This window comes from Theropithecus gelada, chromosome 6 (assembly GCF_003255815.1).
Source record: "Theropithecus gelada isolate Dixy chromosome 6, Tgel_1.0, whole genome shotgun sequence".
NCBI classification, from domain to species: domain Eukaryota; kingdom Metazoa; phylum Chordata; class Mammalia; order Primates; family Cercopithecidae; genus Theropithecus; species Theropithecus gelada.
Genome location: NC_037673.1, coordinates 62739554 through 62754133, shown reverse-complemented (window position 1 = coordinate 62754133; position 14580 = coordinate 62739554). Strand labels below are relative to the sequence as shown.

Here is a 14580-nt window from a genome sequence, read left to right as displayed (position 1 = left end):
TATAATTAATATTTGTATATTGATTTTATATCCTTGAGAAACTTTTATTCTATATATTTGTTATCTGAGATCAAACACAATTTTACATATTTTTTCCCTTCTGTATGATTTGTATATCTTTTTGGGGGGGTTATTTTGCTGTCCTAGAACTTGTACTTCAGTAAAATATTGAATAGAAATAGTAAGAATGGACATCTTTTCCTTATTCCTGAGGTTATCAGAAAACATTTGCCCTTTCACCATTAAGTGTGATGTTAGCAGTAGGTTTTTCATAGATACTTTTAATCAGATTGCAGAAATTTTCTTCTGTTACAGTTTATGAAGTTTTATTTTATCCTCCTACCCTCCCTCCCTTCCTCCCTTCCTTCCTCCCTTCCTCCCTTCCTCCCTTCCTCCCTTCCTCCCTTCCTTCCTTCCTTCCTTCCTTCCTCCCTTCCTGCTGTCCTTCTGTCCTTCTGTCCTTCCGTCCTTCTGTCTTTCCTTCCGTCATTCCCACTCTGTCGCCCAGGCTAGAGTGCAGTGGCACGATCTCAGTTCACTGCAATCTCTGCCTCCTGGGTTCAAGCAATTCTCCTGCCTCAGCCTCCCGAGTAGCTTGGATTACAGGCACCTGTCACCACTTTGGGCTAATTTATGTATTTTTAGTAGAGACGGGGTTTCATGTTGTTGGCCAGGCTGGTCTTGAACTCCTAACCTCGGTCCTCGGGCTCCCAAAGTGCTGGGATTATAGGCATGAGCCACCGCCCCTGGCCTAAGTCTTTTATTTTAAAATCACAAATTAATACTGAATTTGGTTACTTACTCTTCTTGAATTTATTGAGGTTATTAAATGTTTTTCTCCTTTTTAAAATCTGTTGATATGGTGAATTACATTGATTGATTTTTAAAATTGATTTTTTTTTTTTTTCTTTTTTGGAGATGGAGTTTCGCTCTTGTTGTCCAGGCTGGAGTGCAATGGCATGATCTTGGCTCACTGCAATCTCCACCTCCCGATTCAACCAATTCTCCTGCCTCAGCCTCCCAAGTAGCTGGGATTACAGGCATGCTCCACCACACCTGGCTAATTTTATATTTTTAGTAGAGACGGGGTTTCTCCATGGTGGTCAGGCTGATCTCAAACTCCCAACTTCAGGTGATCTGCCTGCCTCAGCCTCCGAAAGTTGTGAGATTACAGGCATGACCCACCGCCCCCGGCCTTAAAATTGATTTTATCTGCTTGCTTAACTGCATATTCCTGTGATAAACCCCACTTTGCCATAGTATATTAATCTTTCTTACTTATTGCTGAATGTAATTTGCTGAAATTTTATGAGATTTTTGCTTCTGTGTTCATGAGGTATATTGGTCTGTGGTTTTCTTTTTTGTGATGTCTTTGTTAGGCTTTAATACCAGCCTCATGGAACAAATTAGGAAGTATTCTCTTCTCTTCTAAAGAGTTTGTATAGAATAGAAATTTTTTATTCCTGACGTGTTTGTTTGAATTCTCAGATAAAACCATCTGGGCCTAAAATTTTCTCATAAACTGAATAAAAATTTAGAGATGAATAAAAATTTTCATCTGTGAAAATTTTTAATTAGAAATTTTGTAATTTTTAATTACAAATTCTGTTTCTCTGGAGCCAGATTTCTTATTTGTCTAAATGAGCTTTGGTAGCTTATGTCTCTCAAATAATTTATTTACCTGATTAGTGACAAGATTGTCCATAACGTTTCTCCATTATCATTTTAATGTTTGTAGTGATGTCACCTGTCTCATTTCTGATATTGGTGATTTATGTCCTCCTCCCCACCCAGTAATTAATCTAATTTTATTGACCTCAAAAACCAATTTTCATTGCTTTTTCCTTATTTTTTATGTTGTACTGATTTAACTTCTTTGTTGTTATTATTTCCTCAACTTACTGTGGGTTTCATTTGCTCTTTTTTCATATTTCTTATGATAGAAGCTGAGGTTATTAATTTGTGAACTTTCTTTTCTTTTAAAATAGGCTTTTAGGCCAGGTGCAGTGGCTCACACCTGTAATCCCAGCACTTTGGGAGGCTGAGGTGGGCATATCACGAGGTCAGGAGATGGAGACCATCCTGGCCAATATAGGGAAACCATATCTCTACTAAAAATACAAAAATTAGCTGGGTGTGGTGGCACGCACCTGTAGTCCCAGCTACTTGGGAGGCTGAAGCCAGATAACCTCTTGAACCCGGGAGGCGGAGGTTGCAGTGAGCCAAGATAGTGCTGCTGCACTCCAGCCTGGCAACAGAGCGAGATTCTGTCTCAAAAAAAAATAGATTTTTAGTGGTCTGAATTATCATCTGAGTACTGCTTTTGCTTCATCCCAGAAATCTTGATGTTGCATGTCATTTGTTTGGGGGATGAAAAAATAAAAGACAAATTTTGATGTTAATGTTTTTATTTCTACTCAGTTACAATAATTTCCTATTTTCCTATTGGTTGCTTCTTTGACCCATGGATTATTTAGAAGTATGTTTTTGGTATCCAAATGGTTGCAAAGTTTTCTAGATACCTTTCTATTATTTTTCAATTTAATGCCATTGTTAGACCATATTTAATATAATCAATATGGTTGCATTGAAAGATGTGTTATTGATTTATATTTTTGGGTGGGGAGGGAGGGTTGGGAGCAGAGGATCTTGCTCGATTGCCCAGGCTGGGTGCAGTGTTGATATCATAAATCACTGCAGCCTTGAACTCCTGGCCTCAAACAACCTTTTCACCTTAGCCTCCTAAAGTGATAGAATTACAGGAATGAGTTACCAGGCTTGGCCTTGATTTATCTTTCTTTTCATCCTACTGTTTTTCTGTTCCTGTTTTTTCCTTTTCCCACTTTCTTGGATTGTGTGTGGTGTTGTTGTTGATTGTGTGTGGTGGTGGTGGTGTCGTCGTCGTCGTCGTCTTTGTTGAGGCAGGGTCTTGCTCTGTTAACCAGGCTGGCATGCAGTGGTATGATCTCAGCTCATTGCAGCCTGCACCTCCTGGCCTCATGTGATCCTCCCGCCTCAGCCTTCCAAGTAGCTGGGACTACAGGCTTGTGGCATCATGCCTGGCTAATTTTTGTATTTATTTATAGAGACAGGGTTTTGCCATGTTGCCCAGGCTGGTGTCTAATTATCAGTATTGGCTTATTAGTTATTTCTTTTCTTTTTTTTTTTCATAGTTACTTTAGGGTTTGTAATATACACGTTGAACTTACCTGATTTATGTTTAAAAAGAGCTAATGGAAACCCTTGTGATCAGGAGAATGGAACACTAGTGCTTATTGTAATTCTCTTTGGTCTTCTTTGTTGTTCCTGAAATCCCTCAAGCATACTTTTGCCTCCTGGCCTTAGTACTTAACTATTCCCTTTCCCTGGAACATTCTTTTGCTAGAGAATAACACGATGTTTTCCTTTGTCTTCTTTCTCTGTTTTTTTTTTTTTTTTTTTTTGAGTCAGAGTCTCACTCTGTCACCCAGGCTGGAGTATAGTGGTTCAATCCCGGCTCACTACAACCTCCGCCTCCCGGGTTGAAGCGATTTTCCTGCCTCAGCCTCACGAGTAGCTGGGACTACAGGCGCCCACCACCACTCCCGGCTGATTTTTGTATTTTTAGTAGAGACAGGGTTTCACCATCTTGGCCAGGCCAGTCTCGATCTCCTGACCTTGTGATCCACCCGCCTCGGCCTCTCAAAGTGCTGGGATTACAGGCTTGAGCCACTGCACCTGGCCTTTCTCTATTACTTAAATGTTATCTGATCAGAGAAGGCTTCTCATATCATACTACCTAAAACGTCCATTTCTTGCTCTTCATGCCTTTACTTTTATTTTGATTTTTTTTTTCTTTATGACACTTGACCATTGCTGGAGTAAATGTCTGAATTCCTCTTTGTTCTGTTCACCTTTGCATCTCTCCCTCCTTCAGCAATGCCTAATAGTCAATGATTGATCACAAATTTGATTGAATGATTGAATAAATATTGAATGAGTGAGTCATTTGTGTCTGTTTTGTACAGTCTCCTTAGAAAAGGTACCTGGGGCTGGGCACGGTGGCTCACACCTGTAATCCCAGCACTTTGGGAGGCTAAGGCAGGTGGATCACAAGCTCAGGAGTTTGAGTCCAGCCTGGCCAATATGGTGAAACCTAGTCTGTACTAAAAATACAAAAATTAGCTGGGCGTGGTGTGGTGCGCCTGTAATCCCAGCTACTCGGGAGGTTGAGGCAGGAGAATCATTTGAACCCGGGAGGCAGAGGTTGGTTGCAGTGAGCCAAGTTCACACCACTGCACTCCAGCCTGGGCGACAAAGCAAGACTCCGTCTCAAAAAATAAAAATGAAAAAGAAAAGAAAAGGTACCTGGGCCAGGCGCGGTCGCTCACGCCTGTAATCCCAGCACTTTGGGAGGCTGAGGCGGGCGGATCATGAGGTCAGGAGATGGAGACTATCCTGGCTAACATGGTGAAACCCCGTCTCTACTAAAAACAGAAAAAATTAGCCTGGCATGGTGGCGGGCGCCTGTAGTCCCAGCTACTGGAGGAGGCTGAGGCAGGAGAATGGCGTGAACCTGGGAGGCGGAGCTTGCAGTGAGCTGAGATGGCACTACTGCACTCCAGCCTGGGTGACAGAGTGAGACTCCATCTCAAAAACAACAAGAAAAGAGAAAGTACCTAATCTCTGATTACTGAAAACACACCATTATCTTGCCTTTCAATATGAAATTAAAATTTACTGCTCAAAACCCCTTCTGATATTTTTGAATTTAACCATAGAATATTACCACAAATTTAGCACCTATTGTATATTTACCTTTTCAAATGCTTTCTGCTAGGCTTTTTTACTACTGATGTCTGACTGGAAGTATCCTGGACCACTATGTAAATTTGACTGTTGTTCAGAAATAAAACTGTAAGATTAAAGACTAAGCAATTAATTTGAATTATTTTATTCTAGTTCCAAAAGCTGAGACAAGATCTTGAAATGGTACTGTCCACTATGGAGTCAAAGAATGAAAAGTTAAAGGAAGACTTAGAAAGGTATGTTTATGTTATAATTACTATTAATCATTCATATGTATTAAGTGGCCTTTAAAGTTTTATTTAGATATTGCTTGTTTTGTTTTTCCATGTCAAAAGAGAACAACGGTGGTTGGATGAGCAGCAACAGATAATGGAATCTCTTAATGTACTACACAGTGAATTGAAAAATAAGGTCGAAACATTTTCTGAATCAAGGTATTTTAATTTTATGTTCTAGGTTTTTAAAATAGGAAAAGTATTTTATTTTTTGCGTTACATGAAACATAGATGAAGTTAATTTTACCAGGAATCAGGAGTCTTGGCCTAACTTTTGTTAACTATTAGCTATTATATGATATTTTATGAGTGACTTGACTGTACCTTTGGTTTCTCTACTTGTTATATACACAATATTATTTTCAAAAAGGTAGTTATTTGGTTTGAGCAAATGAAGTTTTAGCAAAGTTTTCGATCAACTTCATGAATAACTAGTTACATGTGCATATGTGTTTTAGCAGTTAAATGTTTCTCTTAATTTTTTGAATCTATTAGAGTCTTTAATGAGCTGAAAACTAAAATGCTTAATGTAAAAGAATATAAGGAGAAACTCTTGAGTACCTTGGGCAAGTTTCTAGAAGACCATTTTCCTCTGCCTGATAGAAGTGTTAAAAAGAAAAAGGTAAGTTTTAGAGAAGACATTTATATAAATTATCATATTTGAAATTATTTTAGGTGGGTTTAGAAGCATATTTTCTTATTTAGTTCAAAGGTATGCACATGTATGGAAATATGCCATTATCACATTATATTTATTGAAACACTAGAAGCAACCTAATTATTCAATAAAATGGGATTAAGTATATGTATAGTTTTTTGGAGGGGGCGGGGGGACAGAGTCTCTGTCACTCAGGCTGGAGTTCAGTGGTGTGATCTCAGCTCACTGCAACCTCTGCCTCCTGGGTTCAAGTGATTCTCGTGTCTTAGCTTTCAGAGTAGCTGGAACTACAGGTGTGCGCCACCATGCCCAGCTAATTTTTTGTATTTGTAGTAGAGAGGGGATTTCACCAAGTTGCCCAGGCTGGTCTTGAACTCCTGAGCTCAGGCAGTCTGCCCACCTCGGCCTCCCAAGTGGGATGATTAGATGTTAGGATTACAGGTGTGAGCCACTGCACCCAGCCAGAGTATATTTTTCATATTATATCCATATGATGGGAGTAAGTCAACTTGTCATATAATGTATTGAACACCTTCAGAGAAGTTAATGAAATACAACTAATTGTTGAACAAATAAAACCCTGATGGTTAAATTGTTTGAATCTAATTTATGTTTAAAAAATTGATAGTGCTTATGTCTGAGAGCTAGGATTGTAGGTGTTTTTTTTGCTTTTCACAATTTTTTCAATTTTCTGTGATGAGTATGTACAACTTTTTAAATCAAAAGAATGATGTTTAAAATTTGTTACAGATTATTGTAAGTTATTGACTATTTTAATAGTAGCTATAATGAAATAAACCTTTTCTGAAAAAGCGAATAAATATTTTATTGAGTGGCAGAAGATTGTGAACAGTTCTTATATATATATACATATGGTGTTAAGACTTTTTTGAAATTGGAGTAATCATTGAATAATAATATGTTTAGTTTAATCATTTTCAGTGTAAAATCTTTCATGTCTTCTTAGGGAATGAAGTCTGTAAACTTCTTAGAAATCTCTTCATTAGGATTTATACTATGGACTTCTGTCTCCTCAGCCTCATTTCCCAACATTCATCCATCTCTTACGTGAATCCATTCAGCTGTGTCACCAGTTGACCTCTCACTTTTTTGTGGCTTACACATTGTTTTTTCTGCCTAGGTTAAAACCCTTCCAATCTGTTGAGGGTGGCAGATTCCTACTTAAGACAGTTCAAACATCTTTTGAGTGAAACATATGAAATTTAGGTGTTCTTTTATTTATTTATTTTTAATTTTTATTTATTTTTATTTTTGGGGACTGAGTCTTGCTCTGTCACCCAGGCTGCAGTGCAATGGCATGATCTCTGCTCACTGCAACCTCTGTCTCCCAGGTTCAGGCGATCAATTCTCCTATCCTAGCCTCCCGAGTAGCTGGGACTACAATTACATGCCACCACACCCAGCTAATTTTTTTTGTATTTTTAGTAGAGACAGGGTTTCACCGTGTTGTCAAGGCTGGTCTCAAACTCCTGACCTCAGTTGATCCTCCCGCCTCAGCCTCCCAAAGTGCTAGGATTACAGGCATGAGCCACCACACCTGACCTATTGATTGATTTTTTTAGAGACGAGGTCTTGCTATGTTGCCCAGGTTAGACTTGAACTCCTGGGTTGAAACTATCCTCCCGCCTCAGCCTCCACACAACAGGTACTACAGATGTGAGCTACTGAACCTGGCTCTAGGTGTCCTTTTATTAACACTTTTCAAATGATTTTGTTAGTGTTATTTATGTGTATCTCTCCCTTCACCCCCATGCCCTGTGAGCTACTTGATGTGTTCAGTTCATCTTTGTATCTCTTCTATCTTGCATATCTTTTATATAGAGCCTTCTCAGTTCATATTTATTGAATGGATGTGACTATAATAAGAAAAGGAGAAAAAGTTCTGTTTGTTTTTGTTTTTACTATCTGTGTTCTTTTTACTCTTCCCTTTCTTATAATTGTCTATAGGCTTTACATTTGTTATGGACTGTGTCTTCCATTCTATTATTGTTTTTTACCTCTTATTTATTTGTAAAAGTATGACAGCCTTCTTTTGACCATTTCATTAAAGTCATGATTCCTTGCCTCTTTATGACCTTAATCTTGAAATAACTCGCTGATGTATTTTCTGGTCCCAGTCTCCTCCATTTTTTTCAACTTTTTTTGGTTGCTTTTGCTCCACTAATAGAACCGGAGGTTTGAGGCATCCTTAAAAGGAAGCTTGATTACCATGAGCCATTTTGGGGTCGTTACGTCAGATTTGATAACCTCACTTCTTTTTTCCAAGATAATACTAATCCTAATCAGAAAGTTTTGAATTAAGATTAGTATTATCTTGGAACTTTCTAGCAGCTTCCTTTAGAGTCTGTCCTGTTGAACATTTTTAACAATAACTTAGGTAAAGAGATAGAATATATGGCTATCAAAGTTTACAAATGACGTGAAAGTAAGAGGGCTAGATAGTAAATATGTTGGATGACGGAATAAAGACTTTATTTCTTAGCTAGTTAGGAACTAAGGCAAATAAAATAGGATGATGTTTAAGTAGAAATACAGAGGATATCTATGTTTAAAACATTATAGAATAAGGAAGACATTTTTAGCTAGATATATGAAAAATACTTTGGCATTTTAGATGATAGTATTCTCAGAAGTCCACAAGGAAAAAAATAGACGTCTAAAAGCTAATACCATCTTAAATTTAATGTATAGAATTCTGGTCTCCGTAATTATGAAAGTGGGTGTTCTTTTTTTGTCTTCGGTAGTCAAATCACACCTAGATCATTGTGGGAGACTAGATGAAGGAAAACAAAAGACAAATTAGAGCACATTCAGAGAATAATCATGGTATTGAGAAGCCTCAAATTTGTGCCATATGAAAAATATTGAGGTGGGGTGTGGTGGCTCACACCTGTATTCCCAGCACTTTAGGAAACTAAGGTGGGAGGATTACTTGAAGCCAAAAATTTGAGACCAGTTTGGACAACGTAGCAAGACCCTGCCTCTACAAAACAAACAAATTTAAACGAAAACATTACTGTGTCATATGCTTGTAGTTCCAGCTACTCGGAAGGCTGAGGTGGGAAGATAGCTTGAGCCCAGGAAGTCAAGGCTGCAGTGAGCTATGATGGCACCACTGCACTCCAGCCTGGGTGACAGAGTGAGACCCCGTCTCCAAAAAAAAGAAAAAAATAATTGAAGAAACAAATGGTGATTAATGTGAAAAAGAGAAGACTTGGGCCTTATAATAGCAGTCTTCAAATATTTGAGGAACTCTTGGATAGAATTGGAGTGAGATTTGTTCTCTGTCATTCCAAGGAAGAAACAACTAATGAGTTAACATGACAAACTGTCAAGAGCTATAGAAAGATGATTAAGTCTCTCATAAGAACAAGTTTCCTGTACTGAAACTGCATAAATATACTCTAGAATGTCATTTGGGGAGTTTTTATTGGGGGATTTAAATACTAAATTTTTTATATGATTATATATAATGTGTATATCTATTATATGTTTATGGATAGTTTTAATTGTATCTTCCAGTTACTATAAAAGTTTTCACTGTCTTAGAAGATATTTCCACTGCATTTTTATGAATCTGACTTAAATACAATAACATTTACTTTCAGAATTTTTTGTCACTTAATTATGAATATTTGATTTTAGTTACTTTATACCATTACAGCTAAAAAATACTAATTTTAAAACTCTTGGCCAAGCATGGTGGCTCATGCCTGTAATCACAGCATTTTGGGAGGCCAATGTGGGCAGATCACCTGAGGTCAGGAGCTCCAGACCAGCCTGGCCAAGATGGTGAAACCTTGTATCTACTAAAAATACAAAAATTAGCCAGGCGTGGTGGTGGGAGCGCCTGTAATCCTACCTACTCGGGAGGCTGAGGCAAGAGAATCACTGGAACCCGGGAGGCGGAGGTTGCAGTGGACTGAGATTGGCCATTGCACTGCAGCCTGGGCGCCAAGAGCGAAACTCTCTCAAAAATAAAATAAAAGTCTTGTAAAAACAGTCCAATATTTCACCATTGGCAGAACTGAAGTGGTAATTGTTTGTTATTCACATTTCTCTTGAAGAAAAACATTCAAGAATCAACTGTACAGCTGATAACACTGCATGAAATGTTAGAGGTAAGTGTTTTGTGTACTTTGTCTTGTCTTGAAGCTGTCTCTTAATTAGTTATTTGTGAACAATTATACTCAGACTTGAAAAACAAGAAATAATTCTTAAAGTATTCATCATTCTTTATTAAATATATTTGTAATAATATATCTTTGGTATAAAATTAGTTTCTGTTCCCTGTATAGTACTGAGAGGAATATTGTTATTTTTAAAATAATGTTAATTTAAGGTCTATCTCTTAATCATATTCCCAAGATTTATTACAGGTAAAGTTTTTATCTAGGTATGAGCTGACAGGGTGAAAAAAAATTTTTAATGATGTCATCTAATATTTACATAGTAAAATTCTATGCTGTTACATTGACTCTTTAATTGGTAGCTCTGTACTCTGTATAAAATACATAATGAACTTAAAGATTCCTTCCACAAAGTTGTAGGAATTGTACAATTTAAAAAAAAATAACATCAGTCTCTTTTCTTGTAATGTAAGTACTGAGTTTTCCAACTTTCTCTGACTTGACATATACCTTGTTTTATAAATATCTTCGACCTTTTCAAAAATGTTTTTGAACCTCAACCATATTATCAATTATTTTAAATACTTTGGAAGATCTTGATATGACAATTCATGACAAATTGGGCAGAAAGGAAAATGAAATAGTGTATGAAGAACAGGGTATTTACCAATTAGTGTACCCCCTTTTAAAATTATTGTTAAATTTTGAAGAAAGAGTGATTTCAGAAAATGTGTTTCATTTAACTTAATGAACTAGGTGTTAAAGTCTCTTTTTGCCCAGCTGACAAGTTTTGGTTCCTCAGGATTTAATACAGAATATTATTGCTTTGAAAAGCAAAATACAAATATATATTAGATTTGTAATTAGAATATTTTAACATATTTCTAGCTACTCTAGTTTATGCTGAAACTAAATTGTCTATAGTTTCTCATGGATGACTTAACTTTTTTTTTTTTAATGAAAATTGTCAGTCATGGGAATACTGAAAGGTATTACATGTATAATTTTTTAGTAGTGTACATAGTATGTACCATATGTGTTAGGCCATTCTTGTATTGCTGTAAAGAAATACCTGAGACTGTATAATTTATAAAGAAAAGGAGTTTAATTGGCTCATGGTTTGCAGGCTGTACAAACATGACACTGGCATCTGCTCAGCTTCTAGGGAGGCCTAAGGGAGCTTTTACTCATAGCAGAAGGTGAATCAGGAGCAGACAGTTTACATGGCCAGAGTGGGAGCAAGAGGGAGGGGGAAAGGTACCACACACACTTTTAAGGAACCAGATCTTGCAAGAACTCACTGTCATGAGGACAGCACCAAGGGGATATGCTAAAGCATTCACGAGAAATTCACCCTGATGATCCAATCACCTCCCACCAGGCCCCACCTCCAACACTGGGGATTACATTTCAATATGAGATTTGGCAGGGGATACACCTAAACTATATCAGCATATAAAACTTAGCATTAGAATCCTAAGTTTGTCTCCAAGGCTCATATTGTCAGTGATAAAGGAACTAATATTAAAACTGCAGTTAGGTTAAAAATAATATGATTAAAATTAGAAATGCAAAATAGGAAAGATTTGTACTAAAATAAGCCATTTGTACTAAAATAAGCCATTGCTCTAAAATACAATTAATATTTAGTTCTGTATCATGGTACTCAAAAGAAATGAGGCCAAAGCTTTTTTCCTCCCATGGGATGTGGGACATGAAATAATTAATAATAGTTGAAAATTTTATTTCAAGAAATAAGGTATTACAAAATTTTATTGAGATTAGAGCTTGATGGATTAATTTGATTTATTTCTATGGCACTTTGTAATTGTATAAATTATGCCTTTTCTTTTCCATGTTCCTTAAAATAATAGCATCTTTCAGTTAAAAATTTGGCCTGACAAATTTTTGAGATGCGGAGGTAATTTTGAGATATGGAGTCTAATCCAAGATCCACCACTGATTATGTGCCCCTGAGGAATCCCTTAACTCTTCTGAGTTCTAGTTTTGTAATTTGTGAAGGCACTGGAAGATAGCTGAGGAGGCAAAATAATAATTGATCTACATTTAGCGTTTTTCACTGTATTTCATAACATTAGTATTGAAACAATTGTAAATACTTCTTTCTTCAGAAGACTTTTATAATAGCAGTGGATTTGGGAAAGACAGCTGATTCTCACTTCACATTAGCAAGCTTTCCCAAGCTTGTTTGATCACAGAACTCTGTTTTTCAGGAACTAAGAACATCTTCAGGGAGACTAATTCTATGGAATGCAGTTTGGAAAATGCTAGCCTATATAATTTAATACAAATAATAAAAATTCAATTTGTGGTTGTAATTCCACAATATCCTTAATGAAGATCAGGGATACTCAGGATGAAGCTGAAGGAAGCGATGGTGATAAAATTGAATCTTATAAATATTTATCAGAAGAATAGGTGTTTTGTGGAGGACAGGACCAGTGATTTTTCCCTCAAATATTAAGACACACTTGCTCACTTTCTTTTTAACTTTTTTGTGTTTTTTGTGAAATATTAATTTTTTAAGATTTTTGTCTTTATCCTAAAGAAGATATTAATCCCAAGAGAAGTGGGAGAATTGTAAATTCTTTCTTACCAATTTTTAGGAAATGTTTTTCTAAATTAAAGATGCAAAACTTCACTTTAAAGTTTTTTTCATTAGCTAATACCCGTAGTCCTTTCAAAAAGGAAATTCAAATTTGTAGATTAAAAGTATTAAACAGTTGTTGAAAAAGAAAAGAGGTCAATATTCTTTGACAAAAAACTTTATTATAGCTGTATTGACTTTTTCCCAAGTAAAGTATATTTTGAATGATATTTTCTCCTAGATTCTTATAAATAGATTATTTGATGTTCCACATGATCCATATGTCAAAATTAGTGATTCCTTTTGGCCACCTTATGTTGAGCTGCTGCTGCGTAATGGAATTGCCTTGAGACATCCAGAAGATCCAACTCGAATAAGATTAGAAGCTTTCCATCAGTAAAAGGATGTTTTCTTTTTTCACACAGTAAAAAAATCTTATCATTCAAGGATATTGGAACCACAGGACTATTTGGATAAAAAACATTATTTGCAAATTAATGCACATAGTCCATCTTCCTTTTATTGCTGAATGGCATGTGCTGCCATCTATTATTCATTTTTAAATGATCCTTTCTTCAATCAGTGCTTTGGTGTTTTAAACTATATGGAGAAGAATGCAGGTAGATAATATTCTAGGCATAAAACATTTAATATACCTTACCTCATGCAATATTCTTTGGAAAATTCTTTGTTGATTTATTATATTCCTAATATAATGTTTTCTTAAAATGTGTAACAATATCTTTCATGCATTTTGAGTTCCAATTGGTGCTTCTTTATATTTAGAAATTATAATGGGAAGGTCATTTAATTTGCGGATGGTTTTAAAATTGAGGTAATACCTGATGTAGAAGCTGGCATAATTTAAAAGTATTTAGCAAATTGTTTCATATGTACTGCCTTATTTCTAGCTTTGTTTAAAATTGGAATATGAAAAACTGATGGATAAAGCTAGCATAAAATTGATATTTTAGTTTGTATTATTCATATACCATGTAACCTTATATATTAATCTACTCTTGATTCTGCTAATTATTACCAACAAAATTGTATTCATGACATTTTATTAATCCTCTATGAATTTTCTTTAAATAAAATTATTTCTAAAAATCTCTAGCAATTGGTGATGTGGGATATTTTTATAAGTAGCAAATACTTTTTAAAGCTGGATAAATTAAGATATAGGACTCATTTAGTATTGCATACAAGCTAAACTAGAGAATCCTAAATCCATTAATATCATTAGTTTTCTAAGAGAAATTTGTTACTTTTTTACTTGAAAGTGCTTCCTACTGTATATTATCCAAGTTCCTTGCTTACCTTAATTGCTTCATATTTTCTAAAGTAAACAAATAATATTTGAAGTATACCAATCCCTCTGTAGAAAATACAAATACTATTATATTTTAGGGAATGTAACTCTTTTAGGGGAAGATGATACATAAAGTACCTCCTAGAATACTCGAGTTGGATATTGAAGGGGTGAGCAACTTTTTACTCTTTGAAGTAACTGGAGAGGGAAGAAATGGCAGTGTAGGTCTGACAAGAATTCTTCAGAGCAGGTGGTACTGTTGTCCATGAATTACTAGCAAAACACTTTTGGTGTTTGCTAATGAAAACATTAAAAATATGTAAATCGAGCCAGACATGGTGGCTCACGCCTGTAATGCTAGCACTTTCGGAGGCCGAGGTGGGTGGATCACTTGAGGTCAGGAGTTCGAGACCAGCCAGGCCAACATGGTGAAACGCTGTGTTTACTAAAAATACCAAAAATTAGCTGGGTGTGGTGGTGCACACCTGTAATTCCAGCTACTTGAAGGCTGAGGCAGGAGAATCGCTTGAACCTGGGAGACAGAGGTTGCAGTGAGCCAAGATTGCGCCGCTGCACTCCAGCCTAGGCGACAAGAGCAAAACTCCGTCTCAAAAGAAAAAAAAAAAAAAAAGCAATCCTTATGCTTGCAGTGTCTACCAATAGACCGCATTTTTCTAAAAGTTTATATGGGGTATGTCAATAGGCTACCAACTGCTAAATGTAGTGGTATCAAATACTTTATTGCATTTTATGACATGCTGATTCAAAAATTAGTAAGTGAAAAGTTG

General features: G+C 36.1%; 1 protein-coding gene across 5 annotated transcripts in view; it reads left to right on the top strand.

Moving 5' to 3' along the window:
* The window catches only part of CENPK (centromere protein K), a 49087-nt gene extending 35491 nt beyond the window's left edge, over positions 1-13596 (top strand). For 3 of the 5 annotated variants that reach the window (XM_025388160.1, XM_025388161.1, XM_025388159.1), the window contains exons 7-11: positions 4942-5024; positions 5124-5222; positions 5559-5685; positions 9810-9863; positions 12722-13596. In XM_025388160.1, the coding sequence (XP_025243945.1) occupies positions 4942-5024; positions 5124-5222; positions 5559-5685; positions 9810-9863; positions 12722-12880 (522 nt within the window). In that variant the 3' untranslated portion in view covers positions 12881-13596. The remainder of the gene's footprint in view (positions 1-4941; positions 5025-5123; positions 5223-5558; positions 5686-9809; positions 9864-12721) is intronic. The other 2 variants (XM_025388163.1, XM_025388162.1) reach the window with 1 other exon arrangement.
* Positions 13597-14580: the final 984 nt, after the last annotated feature.